This window comes from Musa acuminata, chromosome BXJ2-6 (assembly GCF_036884655.1).
Source record: "Musa acuminata AAA Group cultivar baxijiao chromosome BXJ2-6, Cavendish_Baxijiao_AAA, whole genome shotgun sequence".
NCBI lineage: Eukaryota > Viridiplantae > Streptophyta > Magnoliopsida > Zingiberales > Musaceae > Musa > Musa acuminata.
Window position 1 is genome coordinate 45205960 of NC_088343.1, and position 16986 is coordinate 45222945.

Sequence of the window (16986 nt, forward strand, 5' to 3'; positions counted from 1 at the left end):
GCCTGTTAACTGTTTAGGCCCGTTAAAATTAGGCCTAACTTGCGGTAGTCCATTAACAGAAGCCACGGGGTGAGCTTACCGTACCCCGTCTCACCGTAAGTGGCTTCGAAAAAATTTCAATCGGCGGTAAATAGATCGGTGACCAGAATCCACCCGCGCGTCTGAGATCCGAACACTCACCGGTGCGCTTACCACCTCCCAGTCAGTTATATATTGCCTTGGAATATTTTATTTTGGTAACAAAATGGCTCGAGTCCCACTATGTTGTTGTCACTGCAGGTGAGCAGAATCCATCCACCGGTGCAGAGACTCGCCGGTCAACTAATCTCGATTGTTGCCCGGTCAAATGACTTGAGTGCGATTCCTAATCCTAATCGGCAATTCAGCAAACACTTCAAATGCATTCTTCTCCTCTATCGTTGATTGCCCCGAGAGATTTTCCAACAGTCCATAACACGACCGATCAGTACAGCTCAAGCAGTGAGGCGTACAGAGCAAAAGCATCTCGTCAGCTGCTGCTGCTGTTGGCTAACAAGCTCATGGCCAACGTTGCAAGTTAAGCCGTGGGGGAGTGCTGCTGTCGCAGGGGACAGAGCTGGAATCCGTAATGAGCAAACACATCACAAGCACATGGCGTGGCCACAAACTTACAGACACTTGAAACTTTGTTGACAGAAGGTTTATGCATCTGCCTCAGGTAACCTCCACTATTTCTTGTTTCCAAGTCGGGAATCCTATGAAGGAGTCGGCAACAGACCAGCTTAGAGTTAATAGAAAGAGTACTTGTGTTCCAAGTGAGGGATCTATATGTAGCATGAATTCATCGCACAGCATTGACGGGAGTTGATGAAGGCTCAAATGTGCTGCAAAGATGTCTGTTATCTAGTAATCTTTGCTTTGAAGTTTTTTTCTCTGCCTACTTCTCCATTGAACAGATTGAGATAAAGGTCTTCTGTTTAATCATCATAAGCACCACTTAAGTCTGATAACCATGGTCTTCTCTTTATTCTACCTTTCTTCATTTGGTCCCTGCCATCATGATCTGCAATTGCAAAAGACACTTTGATGACTGGGGGGAAGAGGGAGGGACCAGCAAAGTGGTCATGATACATATGATCTCATGGAGGAGAAGGTTTCCAAAAGCAATTCAACTAAAGCAACATAAAATCTAGTTAAATTAGTTCAGTGAGATGCCTCAGATGAAGTCATTTTTCTTCTGGTACAACAATTTGTGTATGATTCTTTTTTCATGCATGAAGCTACAATCTATTTTCTTGAATAAAGGATAGTTATCGATGTCAATGATTTTGATTGCAGAGATCCAATGGTTTCTGAGCTTACTGCTTGAAAGAAAGAAAATTCATTGTTGGCAAGGAGAGAATTCATAGCCAGATGACAATTCTTCCTGTAATTAGAAGCCTAATAACTGGAACAAGCTTGGCATTATTAGCTTGACTCAACAGGTAAGCACAAAACATTTGTGCTATTAAGTAGTATAGGATGCTCTATCTGTGGTATCTGTGTAAGACATATTATTCTTACAGTTTTTTTGGATTAAAGTGCAATGAGTACAATAAGTTCCTTTCATGATCATGTAAATTTGAGCTGAGCATTTTCTCATGCATTACTTAATCGAGACATACTATTCATTGCTCAACTTTTCTCAATTGCTACTCAACATTATATGGTGGTCATATCCATTAGCTCCAGAAAGCATCCCAAAGCACCATTGTATCAAGTAGAAATAAAAAATGTATTCTGATACCCATTCACAATTATATAGCAGAGAAGAAAACTTAAGCTAGTATCCTTTCAAGATGATTGATGTATCAGTTATGTTGAGCTAAATCAAAAAAAAACTGAAGATTCTCACCTTCCTTCAAATTATAGATAAATATCCTTGAGAGTTCCACAGCAATTTCTCTTAGCAAGATATAAAGAAGTAAACAGCAAGGAAGTTGCAATTATTCCATCAGACACTAAGCTTAGGAAGTCTTTTTATGTTATTAACTTTTCCTTTACATATCAAATACAGCGCAACTATTGGAAAATGACCCAGTTACATCATGTGCTCATATCCACAGAAATACCAACTATTCTGTTCTTGCAACATGAACATGCCCATTTTCTTTGGAATGATCAGGTGCACAGTTACAGATTAGAAGAACTTCAGCATCATCAAACTTTATCTGATTCATAGTTAATCTTCATATATTAGGATATAAATGCACGAGAGATTCAACCTAAATCTACTAACTACTGAGAGCACTTTCACTTAAGCTTCCTTCCGCGTAGGAAATTCCTGCAGTAGCAACACAGCTTGTTTCGATGTGAGTCTTTGTACAGAAAATGGAAGTTATTGTTTACTCCTTTAGCATTATTATGAACTTATAGAACCTAGCAACCATATCAGCGACTACATTAAGTGTAACAAATGAATACATGATGAGACCAATATAGTTGAGAGGGGATTTGCTTACAATATCAAACACCCATGTCGTGACTTTTTCTTCTTCTTGTCTTTTCTTTTTGTGGGAGGCTGAATAACGACTTTGATGGCAGCATCGAAAACTGCCTTGACATTCTGCAGAAGGGAAAAGAAGCTTTAAGGCTGTTCTGATTGTAAAAGCATGCTCACAACAAGCATTAAAAGTCTATGAATCTGATACTGCAGAGACAAGTCAGAGCATAATGAACAAGTCAGGATTATGAAACCAGGTCTGGTTGGTAACTTATAAAATATGTGAAATATCCAATGACTACAGGTAAAAAAAGAGAATGATGAGAGTAAAATTCAAAGCCTACCTGTTGAGTTTTTGAGCTGCATTCTATGTAATATGCAGCGCCGATCTGCTTACGGAGTTCCTCTCCCTGGCATCAAGAAGAAATGGATCAAAAGCTGTAATTATCATTGCTTGAAACACAATGAACTCACACTCAAGTGGATATAGTACCTGTGCAGTAGTAACAGGCACCACACCAGGATGATCTGCCAAATAGTACTTATCTTCACGAAGATCTGCAGATTATTGTAATGAATACCATGATGAAACAAGATACCATAGTTGAAAATGGCATTTTGATAGAGGAATGTCATATGAAATTATGGAACCACTTGTAGTGATTATATCATTGGCATCATTGAACATTGATATCTTTGATTTTAGTTTTTGGTTTGAGATATAATTTTTGCTTTTTTTTTTGGCATTTTGAGGTGAGAAATGAGAAGGCATATACAGACAGTAAAACTAATTATCTTTAGAACATGGATTATATCTCTCCAATGATAAAGCCTACAGTGGAAACCTACTCGACTTCTTCCTTGATCCCCTTCCTACACTCAATTCTCCTAAGCATATCCCTTTTCATCTTGATTTCTTTCCTTACATTTTCCTGTCTTAAAACTGTCATGCATTTTTGGTTAATTTTACATCATATGGATGATCATTGGTTAAACACTTTAAGTCATTGGACAAACTAGAAACATAGGAATTCAGACACTTAAATGCTATAAAGACCAGTGTCATGAATCATGGCTCTGCTAAAGTAGCTCATCATGAAGAAAGAATAATGTAACTATAAGTGGTTTTTAAGTCACTAGTGACTTGTTTCTCATGCTGCTTGAACATTTTGTCATACTCTAAATTTGGTTTTAGCACTTCATCTGATTGTTGTTCCATGAATGCATGTGCTTAAACTAGTTAAGTTATGGTTCTTACATGACAGCTAAACTGCTACCACTATACCAACGCACTTTCCATGCCTTGTGGACTTTGTGAGGATGGAGTCATTGAAGATGATCTAAACCCTCTCGACACATACCAAATCTAATACAACCCAAAGCATTTTGCTTATATATTAATTCAAACAAAAAAATTGGTAGTGGCCAGATCCATACTCAAATTTCTCTATTCCATACGAATGGATATATCAAATATGAAGATGACATAATCGACCATCTTAGGCATAGTTTCTAAACCATACAAAACATATGAAACCTTCTAATTCTGTCAAGAGATTGGAAAACAAGTTCCATCTAGAACTTCTAATTGAAAACAAGTTGCAAAAGAATCATCTTGTGAGTAAACTTCTTTTTTCTTCAGCAAAAATTCCAAAGACTAACTTAAGGTGGTAAGTTTCTTGCGATATGGAGTTCATTTACTGATGAACCTGATGGATTCTTTACATTCTCCTAATAGAACGACAAATGACTCCACATTAATAGACCTTATGTCTCTTGTTTTGCAGGCAGATCTGAACAAAATTATGCCGGAAGAGTGTTCATAATAAACATGATTCGACAACTATCGAAACTACTAATAGCTATTGTAAGAATCTGATGCTTATTCTGGTGTTCCACATATCCAACCAAGGGAATGTGGAAAGCTTCAGGTGGAAAGTTCCAGCATTATTCAGTTCATTTACTGATAAATCTGATGGATTTTTTATATTCTCCTAACACAGAGACAAATTGACTCCTCGACATTACCTGACCTTGTTGTCTCTTGTTTTGTAGGCAGATCTGAACAAAATTATGCTGGAAAAGAGTTCATAGTAAACATGATTCAACAACTATCAAAACAATTAATAGCTGGTGTAAAATCTTGATGCTTACTCTGGCGTTCCATGTACCCAACTTAGGGAATGTGGAAAGTTTAAGGTGGAAAGTTTCCAGCATTACTCAGTTCATTTACTGATGAATCTGATGGATTCTTTATATTCTCCTAATAGAAAGACAAATGACTCCTTGACATGAATTGGCCTTATGTCTCGTGTTTTGCAGGCAGATCTGAACATAATTATGCTGGAAATAGTTCATAGTAAACATCATTCAACAACAAAATTATCACTAGCTGGTATGACAATCTGAAGCTTATTCTGTTGTTCCACATACCCAACTTAGTCCCAACCAGGACAACAGGAACTCCAGGAGCATAATGATGAAGCTCAGGTATCCACTGAAACCACCAGCAGAAGAAACATAAGATCAACATGCTGAATACTACTGCAAAGGATCAAACAGCACAACAAAGCCATGGCCAATCTTTTCACCTTCTTCAGAACATTCTCATAGCTCGCCCGGCTCACCAACGAGAAAGCCAGCACAAATACATCTGCTCCTCGATAGCTTAATGGCCTCAATCTGTTGTAATCCTCCTGCCCTGTTAAGATTCAAGGCCCATGATGTGAAATCCCAGCCTCCAATGAGATCAGCAATGGGCAGCCTTACCAGCAGTATCCCAGAGGCCCAGATTCACAGTGATCCCTTCTGCAACAACGTTGGCGCTGAAGTTATCGAACACAGTGGGTATGTAATCCTGAACAGAGTAGTTTCCAAGGAGCTAAATCAGTGCGAATAATCAAAAGAATGGTGCCGAAACCCAGTCAGAGGTTGAAGATGAAAGAGGGGAACGAAGAGAACAGTCCCACGGGCTTACAGTTGGGAACTTGTTGCTGGTGTAGCAGATGAGCATGCAGGTCTTCCCAACTGCTCCATCCCCAACAGTGACACACTTGATGAATCTTGAGACTGTTGATGCCATGTTCTTGCCCAAAAACACCAAGAGAAAGCAAGTGAGAGAGAGAGAGAGAGAGAGAGAGAGGAAAAGGAGGAGGAGGAGGAGGGGCAGATCACATGATTCTTGCTACCCACAGCTTTTTGGTGTTTTGCTGGCAATAGAGACTGTTCTTGTGGCTCTACATGCACCTCCTATATGTGTGCATCTCATTTCCAATTTAATGAGTGTCTCTCTCTCTCTCTCTCTCTCTCTATATATATATATATAAGAGAGAGGAAAGAGAATATTAAGGAGTGTGTGACAAGTGGGAGTGTAAACGATAAATAGGGGTGTGAGAGAAGTCAATTGAGTCCAATGGGAGTGTGGTGTGATGGGTGTGCGAATCCAAAGGGTGTGGTGTTCACAGATCTTTGGATTCACAGAAAGGGAAGCTGGGAGATGAAGAGACTTGAGTGGCAGTATTATCCTTAGGATTCCAAAATAGCTGGCATTCTTTGACAGCTTTCTCATAGTAAATGAAATATATATGTTTTTTCTTTAAGATGTAAAAATTCTTCCCTTGTAGTGTATAATGTGTCTTTCAATCCGATAAATATTTTTTTATTCCTAAAGTCAGTATCGAATTAAAAAATCTTAGCGTAGAAAGATTTTTCTGTACCAAACAAAATTTTAAAATTAGGATTTAATTATTTTACAGCTGTATCTTATTTTTCTTTTCTTTTTGTCAAGAGTTTAAGGTTATTTATTTAATGACTTGAGACCCCATCATGGTCAAGTGTTGGGGATTGCAAGATTATGTCCACTTGTCTAATAGATTGCACTTTGCTAAGGACAGGACAATAAAGAATAATTCACCAGAAACTAACAGAAATGGTTTTTCTTATCCTCTATAGCTGGCATTCAATCTAGATTTAGATTCATTCATTGTCTTCCTCTCCTTATGTTTCTCTCACCAAAGAGAGAGAGAGAGAGAGAGAGAGAGAGAAAAGTAGCACCATAGAAAATTAACCCATTTGGCTTCTCAATAAAAAAAGTGTTTCCTCTATTATAACATCATGTAGAAGACCAATCTTGAAGGATTGCAATGTGTTTGTTCATGGCCCAGATTAGTTAACTTAGAAGATAAGGTTGCAAAGTTCAAGAAAGATCATAGAATACTAACCTAAAGAAAGCCTATGGAACTAAGTAGGCTTCATGCTGGAATGATTAGAGAGTAACAAATGACTCATTGACAGATAGAAACAGTTTGAAGATGAAGTGATCAAAGGGAAAAGGAGTCTAAATCTTCTATTTCTTAATTGGAAGCCAGGCTGACAATAATTCAAATACTGCCACAACACTGACATCCTTCTAGCCTGAGATCATGCAAGTAGTTCATGGGTGAGTCCAGTTGGCCAAACTCTTGTTTTTCCTGGCATCAAAAGCCTCTATTTTGCTTATCCCTCTACCTTCAATTTTAATGATCTGACATGAGTTATTTTATTGAATCTTGTCACATTTAAAGTTGGAGAAGAGGTATATAGAAGATTAACCCAAAAATCAGGGAGATGTTGAGGGTGAATTGATCCAAATTCTCAAAATTACTTGATTGGAAGCAAATATCTTTCTTGTTTGAAAGGTTCAATATGTTTAATTTTAATTTTAATTATTTATGTAAAACTTATATCTGAAATATTTTTTATGTTGTTTAAGTTAGTTTATGCATTAAAAAAAAATCAATATGAAATATACTTATACTCGGAGAGGTCCTACTTTGATAGTATTTATTTATCCGAATCCTCAAAATAAAGCAAAGCTCTTTAAAGGTGAAATATTTTTTTATGATGTCCCTCTAATGTTTAAGTTAGTTTATACATTAAAAAAAATGATATGAAATATACTTATACTCGGAGAGATCCTTTCTTTCATAGTATTTATTTTGTAACCACTGCCCATCATAAAGAATTAAGTGTATTAAGAGAAAAAAAAAATTCTTTAGATGTCATTCTAACATTGACACATCAAGTCAGTATGTCATTTTTTCTAATAGATTGTGTTGAGTCTTTTGGTAGTAAATAATTTTGATATCATTTCCTGTAGATTGGGTGGGTGACACATGATTCAAATAGTACAACAGTATTTCTATAGAAATGAGATGATGTGTATGCAAAGTCTGTGACTAACATGAACCTTACCAGGTTCTCTGTGGATCAAAGATAACAGTACCATGGTCTGCATCCATGGAACATCTGAGTTCTGGCACTTTGGGGATCCACAGAACCTGAGAAATCAATAAAAGGTTTCAATAGATTTCCAGGACAATTTGCCTTGAAGAACAGCTAACAGGAAATGACAAAATTGCCAATCATCATCAGAACATGGCTGATTGTGATTGTAGAGCTAACAATATTCATGTTGTTTTGTAGAGTTATCTCCCAAGGATGGATAACCTTACCTACTAATTTTGCTAGAATTATGAGGATTTTTTGGTGCATGTAATAATGGAAAACTCTTTTAATACATATTAGAAATAGTTATCGATCTGATCCGATCCACTTTTTGAATATTATTATATCACGAGTAAAATCTTTGAGATTGTTGGATGATATTTTAAAATATTTTTTTCCTCGAGTGAGTTATGAGTATCTCTTATAAAATTAATATCGAAGGCATATGAAATGAAACATCGGTGTCGATATGATCGATGATTAAGTAGATTCCACGTGTCTAAGATAATAATTATATCACATATGTCCTTTTTTTTCTCAAAACAAAAAACTCCAAAAAAAAATACGTACATATAAACATATCAATCAAATCATCAACATTAAATAGATCGTTTATCATGTTGATATCATATTTTATTATATTAAATGATGCCTCTTGGTTTAGATAAAATAATATCAAATAATTACATGAAAAACATTATAGAGGTCGCCAAGTGATTCAATTAAAATCTGCTGTGATTGGACTAATAAAATCATCATTATACTATAAATGACTAAGATTAGTAATGACTAAAGTCTCAGTATATTAACTCGTTGAATTTGACTCACCGAGTTGCATTACACATATCATATAGTTCATATCACAATGTCGGTCAAATCTAAGTCAAATATGGGTTTAGATTTTGGTCCGATGATCTAATTGGTGATTCGATCTTATTATTACTCGATTAGATTTCATATAACCTCGAATTGTGGTCGTCATTGCATTATCACCAAATAATACCTATAAATATTCGATATTTTTCATCGTAAATAATGTTTAGGATGCAAAACAAATACAATTAGATTTTGGACCGGATCGGACTTTGGGAACGTTTCGGGTTGTCGGATCGAATAGTTGCCAATTGGATCCGGGTCTAGCAGGGTCAAATATCCGAATCTAGCGCGTCCGAAGGGGAAGGAGGAGGCGCGAGCGAGCGACGAAGCGATCGAGGGGTTCATCGCCTCATCACCGTCATCGGATCTCTTCGGTTCATGCGTGGAGAAGATGGGCGCCGCTGATGCGGAGATCGAGGAGTTGTTGGACCGGAAGAAGTCGGTCAAGAACCCTCTCGTCCCCGTTGGTACATCTCCCCCCTTTTTATTTCCTTTCTCGAGTCCAAATCCTCCATCTTGTCTTAGCGTCAAAGGATCTGGTTTGAGGGTCGCGTCGATCCTTTCTATTAAAGGATTAACACAAATTGTGGACGATACATGGTCAAGGACAGGTTCTTTTGGTGGTTTAGTTTGGTATAGCTTTCTTTTGGGGAAGAAGAGAACCTCTTTTTCGAACTAGAAAGTAATGCGCTAATGCTGCTGCGAAATCGTGACGGTATATGTTTCTTCTATTATATTTCTGGGATTGATTGAGTGGTATAGAGTTATTGGTGCAGCTTGGGCCTCAAGATTTAGGTTTTGCTGTCATGAACGGATTGGATTGGGAATTTTGACGTTTAAGCCTAGTTCTTTGACGTTTAGGGAAACGTGTCATTGGTTTTGTTTTGATATTTTCTTTTTGGTTCAAATTTGCAGAGGACTTTATGTATGATTGTCAATTTGGTTCAAATTTTGAGTGCTGCTAGTGTGTGAATGGTTGCCCTGTTGGACTACTTCGGTTAGTAAATCAGTCATACTGGTGCCGCGAAATTAGAAGGACAGTTTTGTTGAAAGAGGAGGTGAATTGTTATCAGTTGCTACCAATTTTGTTGAAATGGGAGATGAATTGTTATCAGCTGCCCTTATTACTGAATTGGTGATTGCAAAAGAACTATTCGATTGAGTGAGCCTTCAAGCAAATTGATGTCTATATGATCTCAGAGAATGTAATTGCTTTTTGAGATATATCTTCTATACATCCCGAAACACCCATTGTCGTTCTTCCCCAACGAGTGAGGTTTGTGCCAGACCGTTTTCATTCTCATTTGTGCAGCTTTTATATTATTCTCTCCCAATTTTGGCTCTTAGATTTTTTTATGTGCCGGCTTACTAGACTAGTAATCCCAAAAAGAAATGTTCATCAACTTTTGATCTGTTACCGTTCAGCCCCTGCGCATATTATAATTCATTTCTGAATCTCTTGTGTCCAAAGCAGACAACCATCTGAAGTCTAATTAAGATTCTGCTCAAAGTGATCACATGTTAAGAAAACTATTTCAAGTAATTCTTGCCTAACTAGAAAAAAGGCCTTCGAATCAACTGCAGTCATTTTATGTTTCCAACTTTCCATAAGTTTCCATTATCGATAATGCTGCAACTTTTTCCAGGGATAACTCTTTAATATCAGAGACAAAACCTTTTAACATTTATCAGAGAAAGAAGTACTTCATGTATGTCTGAATTGTTTTCGTGATATTCGTATTTCATCATTTAATATCACCAGAAAACATAAGAGTATATTCTCATAAATTTTCATTTATGGACATCGTTGCTTCAGATAGAACAATCAGAATCAAGGCAAATTGTATTATCAATATGGTATATCTTCAAACTGAGAACATGTACTAAAAAAGAAAGGTCTATCAGTTGATGGATGATTTTCAGGCCTGGTGTTGGAAATGTTTCCTAGGGGCTAGCCTCGTGTCCTATTATAATCTCTTACTTTAAATCTTGCATCTGATTTTCTGAGCTTACTACCCTATGCACTATGTGATAATAAAAAATAGTCTTATATCAGATATAGACTACAACATGAGAATATGTAATCATTAATTATCTACAGAATGTACCTCTTGATTATTCCTAACCTGGGGCTTGGCCTATAGTTTATATTTGGGTTATGACAAAAATTGTATCCGATGATTAATTATTCATGGCATGTGGCTCACATTAGGATTTACTGAATTTTCAATATGATGAAGATAGGTACCATGAAAGGACGGCGTTTCATAATGCCTCTGGATGTGGCAGTTTTTGCTGGCCTCCAACTTACATGAAAAAAATTTCTGGTTATATGAGGGCTTAATTCTAGGTACACCTCAATGAAGCATGCACTTGACAGTTAATCTGAAGATTTACTATTTTTTATTATATTGTGTAGCAAATCATATGATGTCTTATTCAGATCAAACCAGACAATATATCAACTTTAATTGGGTTTTTAGCATAGGCAAATCAATTGAGAAGGTTGATTTAGTTTCATGGATTTAGTTTCCCAAGTTTTGTAATTTGGTAACGAATTTGTTTAAACTATGTGGTGGATTCTTATAAAGAGACAATTTTGTAAGGTTTTATGAGCATATTTATGGATCACAACATTTCACTATTTTTTTAACTCAATTTTGGACCAGTATCAAATTTCTTGGTCTGAATAACTTATTCTCTTAGGATATCTTTATTAGTGGTTATTCAGAACATGATTCATAACGGTTCACAAGATAGTTAAAAGGTTCGAGTGAGCTCTACCTGATCTAATAATATCAAGTAGAACAAGGCATTAAATTATTTGGAAGGTTGTCACCTTTAATATATGTCTACTACTCCATCCCGATGGTTCCATCCGTCAGTTTCCCTATTTGCAGTTTTCTGACACTGGAACTTGGTAATGGCTGTTAAAATATGTAAGTAGATATGCCTACTTTCTTTTGGTAACAGTGTTGCATTAATTTTAAGTACCAAATAGGAGTTAATAATGTTAATGCTTTCAGTATTTCCTTACATTCAAATTGATCGATGAAGTTCTCAGGTGCACTTATTACTGCTGGTGTACTTACGGCGGGTCTAATTAGCTTCAGGCAAGGAAATTCCCAGCTGGGTCAGAAGCTGATGAGGGCTCGTGTTGTAGTTCAAGGTGCAACAGTTGCATTGATGGTTGGCAGTGCTTACTACTATGGGGAACACTTTAGGGGCTCTAAGAATGAAAATTAGATGATCTTGCATATTCACCCCCAAATATTTGTTCCCGGAGAATTATCTCTAGCTAAGAATATTGTTTTGCGTGAGACGTCCGTTAACCAGGCCAACTGCAATAGTTAATCGCCAACGAAAATCAGTAGTCCTTTAGTTTTTGCCAAGTTTCTTTGTATTTGAATTAATAAATATTCTTCCAGCAAGTTGACATAGGATTTTCCAATGTGCTCATCAAATTTGCTGTTCTCTAACATACGTTGCACAAAGAAGGAATCAATCCATGCTATTTTTTGTTTTGTCCACTGCTTTTTTGTTGGATCATGCCAAAGAAAATTGAAGATTCTGCAAAATAGGCAAAGGAAGTGATGAAGTAGAAAGGATGGAAAAGGACTTGTCCATTAAATGAAATGGAGTCACACCTTGGTCGTGGCCAAATCCATGTTGGGTGGTCCTCCAATTTCTCTGCTCATTTCTTTGGAGTTGACTACAAGTAGCAGGATAGGCAGTGTCCTTTCAGCTGGGTAACAACTCTTCTTTTGGTGTAAAGTGATCAGTTCCAGTTTTTGTTGTGGCAGTCTTGTGAAACCTTGAGTCAGATATAAAAGATACAGCTAGTCCCTTGTTGCTTGATTTGTCTCATCCATCATGATTTTTATTCTCCAATTTGCATCTTTCTCTCCTTACTGTTCCCAATTTTCCCCTGCAAATTCTTTGTTTTTCTGTGGTTTCATGACACTTTCTTTTGACTAAGATTAGCATCATCATGTACAGACTTTTTATTCATACTCAAACAAGAAATTGAAACTAAAGTCATCATGTCTCATCCATCATGATTTTTATTCTCCAATTTGCATCTTTCTCTCCTTACTGTTCCCAATTTTCCCCTGCAAATTCTTTGTTTTTCTGTGGTTTCATGACACTTTCTTTTGACTAAGATTAGCATCATCATGTACAGACTTTTTATTCATACTCAAACAAGAAATTGAAACTAAAGTCATCATGTCTCATCCATCATGATTTTTATTCTCCAATTTGCATCTTTCTCTCCTTACTGTTCCCAAATTCCCCTGCAAATTCTTGGTTTTTCTGTGGTTTCATGACTCTTTCTTTTGACTAAGATTAGCATCATCATGTACAGACTTTTTATTCATTCTCAAACAAGAAATTGAAACTAAAGTCATCTCAAGGACTCGAACATTTTCTGTGAATCTTTATCATGCAGCTTCTGAGATCAGGGGTCTTTCTTCCTTTCATGGTTGCTATTTGCTCTCTAGAATTGCACACAGATGTGGACATTTTACTGTATCTTCTCTTCCACATTACCAACTTAAATTATGGTTTGATAATATTGAAACAAGTCACAGATTTATAGATATTATGTTAGATGATCTTAGGCTACAACTTGGAAAACTAGTTCTTTCAGCCATCTAATGGCTACAATGTCTCCTGAAGTCTGAGGTTGAAGACCTGCATCAGTTGTACAAAATCTGTATAATTTGGTGGAAAATCTTGTACCAAATGTGTTTGCTTATTTCCAAGTTATGCTATGGTGCTGGTTAATTGAAGTTGGGTAATGAATAGGAATAAAGACTAAATTCCAAGGGAGCACCATGTCATCCTCAGTACAAAACCACATGGTCATTCATTAGAATTAATGCATTCACTGGCTTGTATAATGATTTTGCCTCTCTGCCACTGTGACAGTAAACTAACTTAGCAAGTTGTACAGATCCAAGTTCAAAAAAACTTGGTCTTTCTTTTCTCTCACAATGTGACCCATGATGGGCAGTCCTTTAGACATACTACTGCCACAGATAACAATGTGTATTTCTGCAGATCATGATGAAAGCTGTATTTATTCATAGAAATTAAATGTTTGCTGTTATACTACATCTTCATTTTCTTTGATGGAATAGATGTTATTATTCTTCTGATGTCAAGCACAATCATTTTTGTTTAACATTTTGAAAGAACTAGAAGGGAACACCCCCTGAAAGCCAGATGTTAAGCACAATTGATGTAGAATTCATGTTTGCCAGTAGAAATCAAACCATAGAATTTAGTCTTTCAAGCCTTATACAAGAAATGTTTTGCTTAGATATACAAAGTACCAAAACAATATATATATATATATATATATATATATATATATATAATACTCAGAGTGTGGCTTTGCTCCATGTGACCTTTTCCACACAGCAAAGGTTATTGACAGGAACAGCTGTTTTCAGTGTCTTCCAAAGCCTGTACTCAACACAAAGCCAGAGGGCTATAGCAGTGGCCAAATGCGCAGATGCTGCTCTCATCAACAGAATCCACTCCCCATCATCCTATAAGCAGAGACAACAAGAACTATCTCATAAATGACCAACTTACAGTAGAAGACCTTTGGATATCCTAAGCTGAGGTTTATGACTAAGCATCTTTGGAACTTTCAGGGGATTGGGAAGCTACAGGATCACAAGATGACATCAAGTTTTCTCCACAGGTTGGGCCCTGTCAGTGCTCTCTGACTTCCTAGTTGAAGCTTGAAACATAGGAAAGCTCAAGGCAAGTAGATGATAATTTTCTTGTTCTCTTCTGAGCTGAAACTGAAGGCAATGCCCGTCTAAATCTTCATCAGAACATGTGAAAGCACAACACAGGGCAAGTAGATGCTTGATGTGTGTTTCTTGGATCTTCTACTCGTCAACTATCTCCCGAACGTACCTTCTAACATCAGCAGTGGAATGAATCAGGTGCATGTCGAAGGAACACACCAAGATTTGCAAGAGATGAAATGGAAGAGAAGCAAGAGAGAGATGGTCTTGAAGGAGCCATGCTTCATGCATCCTCCAAATCTGGCCATAGCCATGGCAAGCCCCCATCAAAAGCACCAGCAGCAGCATCTGCACATGGAGGAGGAAACTTGCCCCTCCTCTCAGACCATTGCCAGATCTTCGACACAGAGAAGCTCTCATCTCTGTAGCCAACGCCCAACCTCATCCCCTCATTGCTCACAGCTTCCCCACTGTACCCTGTTCCTCTGTCGTCTCCGTTCCTTGCGGTGCCAGAAAGAGTCACTTGGAGGTTGGAGTCAGCGACCACATACTGATACGAGCCCATGGAGAAGCAGCGCCTGGCATCCAAATTGCTGCTGCTGGTCTCCCCCACTTCTCTCCTCACGCTCTCGACGTCGATGCCGATGCCATCATCATTGACGTCGATGTCGACATCGACGCTGAGGTCTCCATCACTCAGGTTCTTGAACTTACCCAGCCTCACAGGGAACACCCTCTTCTCCGCCGCAATGTCATCTCCGTCGGCATCCCGGGGAGCCGAGAATCCCTCCTCCTCCCCCTCGTCCTCCCTCGGGTCGTCGAGATCAAACATGGGATTCTCCACCGTCAGCCCCTGCAGGAATATGGCTCCCCGGCAGAGCGGGCAGGTGGAGTTGGAGAGCAGCCACGCGTCGATGCAGTTGAGGTGGAATGCGTGGCCGCACCCCGGCAACAGTCGGAGCTTGTCTTCCGGGGCGAACTCGGATAAGCAGACAGCGCAGTCGAACGGGTCCTTGGAGCCAAGGATCTCCTTGTAGAGGAACAGCGGTAGCGCGTCGATGAAGGCCTGGTCCAGGCCGGAGTCATGGAGGTGGAACAGCTGCTGGAGCTGGCGTTGGAGGGAACCGGAGCCACCGGAGAGATCGGCGGCGCGGCGGCGCGCATTGGAGTGCGGGGAAGATGAGGTGGCGGCGGAGGAAGGGCGCTTCCTGATGAGGAACCTCACCAAGAGATGGAGGAGGCCGGAGACGAAGAAGATGAGTGCGAGAATGACTATGGTGAAGAGGGCTGCTGGGCTTATCCTGCTGCTTGCGGAGGATGCTGTTGGCGGAGCTTGGGATGACGGGAATGGGAATGAGTCCCTTCTCAAGATGCTAAGACCAGGAGGAGGATGAGCTCCGTGCCTGTTCTTGCCATGGGAGAGAAGCCAAGCCATCTCCTTCCTTGGTGATCTGAGACAAAAACCCAAGTCATCTGAAGACAAAATCACGACTAGTCCAACTCCAGATCACTTGCAAGTCATCAACGAGGAAGGGAGAGCATCTCGAAGGTTCAAGCTCACAACAAGATCACATACCAGAAACCGAAGAGGAAAGGTTGGGTGCTCACAACTACAGACCCAAACCCTCACCATGGGTGCCTCCCTTCCCCAGGAGCAGCATGGAAGAGGAACGAAGACCTCCACTTGCCTGTTCTCGGGAGTGTTCTCCACCTCAGCGGTGGATATTCCTTGGATTTGATGGGTTTGGTGTTAGCTCTCTGGATCTACTCTCAGCTACCCTTCTCCTTCTTCTTCTTGTTCATGTGCCAACACAGACGTACCATTTGTTAAAGAAAGAAAGAAAGAAAGAAAGATAGAAAGAACGAATGTGCACACCCATGGCCATGGTGGTGGGTTTTGTAGTTGAAATTAGATGAGAACAAAAAGCAGTCTTGTCCACTAAAAAGCCTTCGGTTCTACACCTCATAACCCCTGCGCTACTTATCAGACTACCCTTGTCCCATTAGCTTCACCCTTCTCCTCTAGCTTCCAAAACACTCTCTGGTGCAAATCATTTTTGTGGACATCATCAAATGCTGATCCACCATTATTCTCATGTTCTTGACCCATCTGCTGGAGAGAGGTAAAATGTCTGCAAGCTGATGCCACCATGGATGGGATAGAATTTAGATTCACCAGTTTCAAAACCATCTCATCTCAGCTGCCTAAGGAAGAAAGTAGGATTTGTGGCTGAAGGTACAGTTGTTGGCCAAGTAATTGAGAAGCATTTTCTACAAGTAAAATTATCTACCTATCACTTATATCGATCGGATTGATATCCTCTCCTCAGTTCAGAATAAAAGAAAAAGAAATCTAACTGATCAATTATTTAGACATCAAATCTTACTGATAAAAGTAAAATCTAGCATAAGATGTTCTAGAAAGAAATGAGGAAAATACTTGCAGTCTATTTCTTTTGGAATTCTGATATTAACAACTGAAAAATCAAAATAAATGCATGAAAATGTACCACAAACAGTACCTTAAAGATGTCAGAGATTTTAATTTGCCAGCAATTGGTTTAGCACTACAGGAACACATAAATGTGGAAAATGCCAACACAGAAATCTGGCACA

At 38.6% G+C, this 16986-nt stretch overlaps 2 protein-coding genes across 3 annotated transcripts; both read right to left on the reverse strand.

Moving 5' to 3' along the window:
- Nucleotides 1-636: 636 nt before the first annotated feature.
- LOC135615961 (rac-like GTP-binding protein 3) lies at nucleotides 637-5717 on the reverse strand. 2 transcript variants are annotated; one of them, XM_065115085.1, is made up of 8 exons: nucleotides 5439-5717; nucleotides 5231-5318; nucleotides 5053-5162; nucleotides 4895-4958; nucleotides 2955-3019; nucleotides 2806-2871; nucleotides 2481-2584; nucleotides 637-1042 (listed from the first exon to the last, which is right to left on the reverse strand). In XM_065115085.1, exons 1-8 carry the CDS (start codon nucleotides 5541-5543, stop codon nucleotides 1036-1038), a joined length of 609 nt encoding a protein of 202 aa, XP_064971157.1. In that variant the 5' UTR covers nucleotides 5544-5717; the 3' UTR covers nucleotides 637-1035. The 2 variants fall into 2 exon arrangements, with proteins under 2 accessions (XP_064971157.1, XP_064971156.1); XM_065115084.1 differs by lacking the exon at nucleotides 637-1042 and adding an exon at nucleotides 1986-2302.
- An 8391-nt stretch (nucleotides 5718-14108) lies between these two features.
- Nucleotides 14109-16291, reverse strand: LOC135615960 (RING-H2 finger protein ATL46-like). The gene is made up of 2 exons (XM_065115083.1): nucleotides 15947-16291; nucleotides 14109-15821 (listed from the first exon to the last, which is right to left on the reverse strand). Exon 2 carries the CDS (start codon nucleotides 15803-15805, stop codon nucleotides 14654-14656), a length of 1152 nt encoding a protein of 383 aa, XP_064971155.1. The 5' UTR covers nucleotides 15806-15821; nucleotides 15947-16291; the 3' UTR covers nucleotides 14109-14653.
- Between the last annotated feature and the right edge of the window lie 695 nt (nucleotides 16292-16986).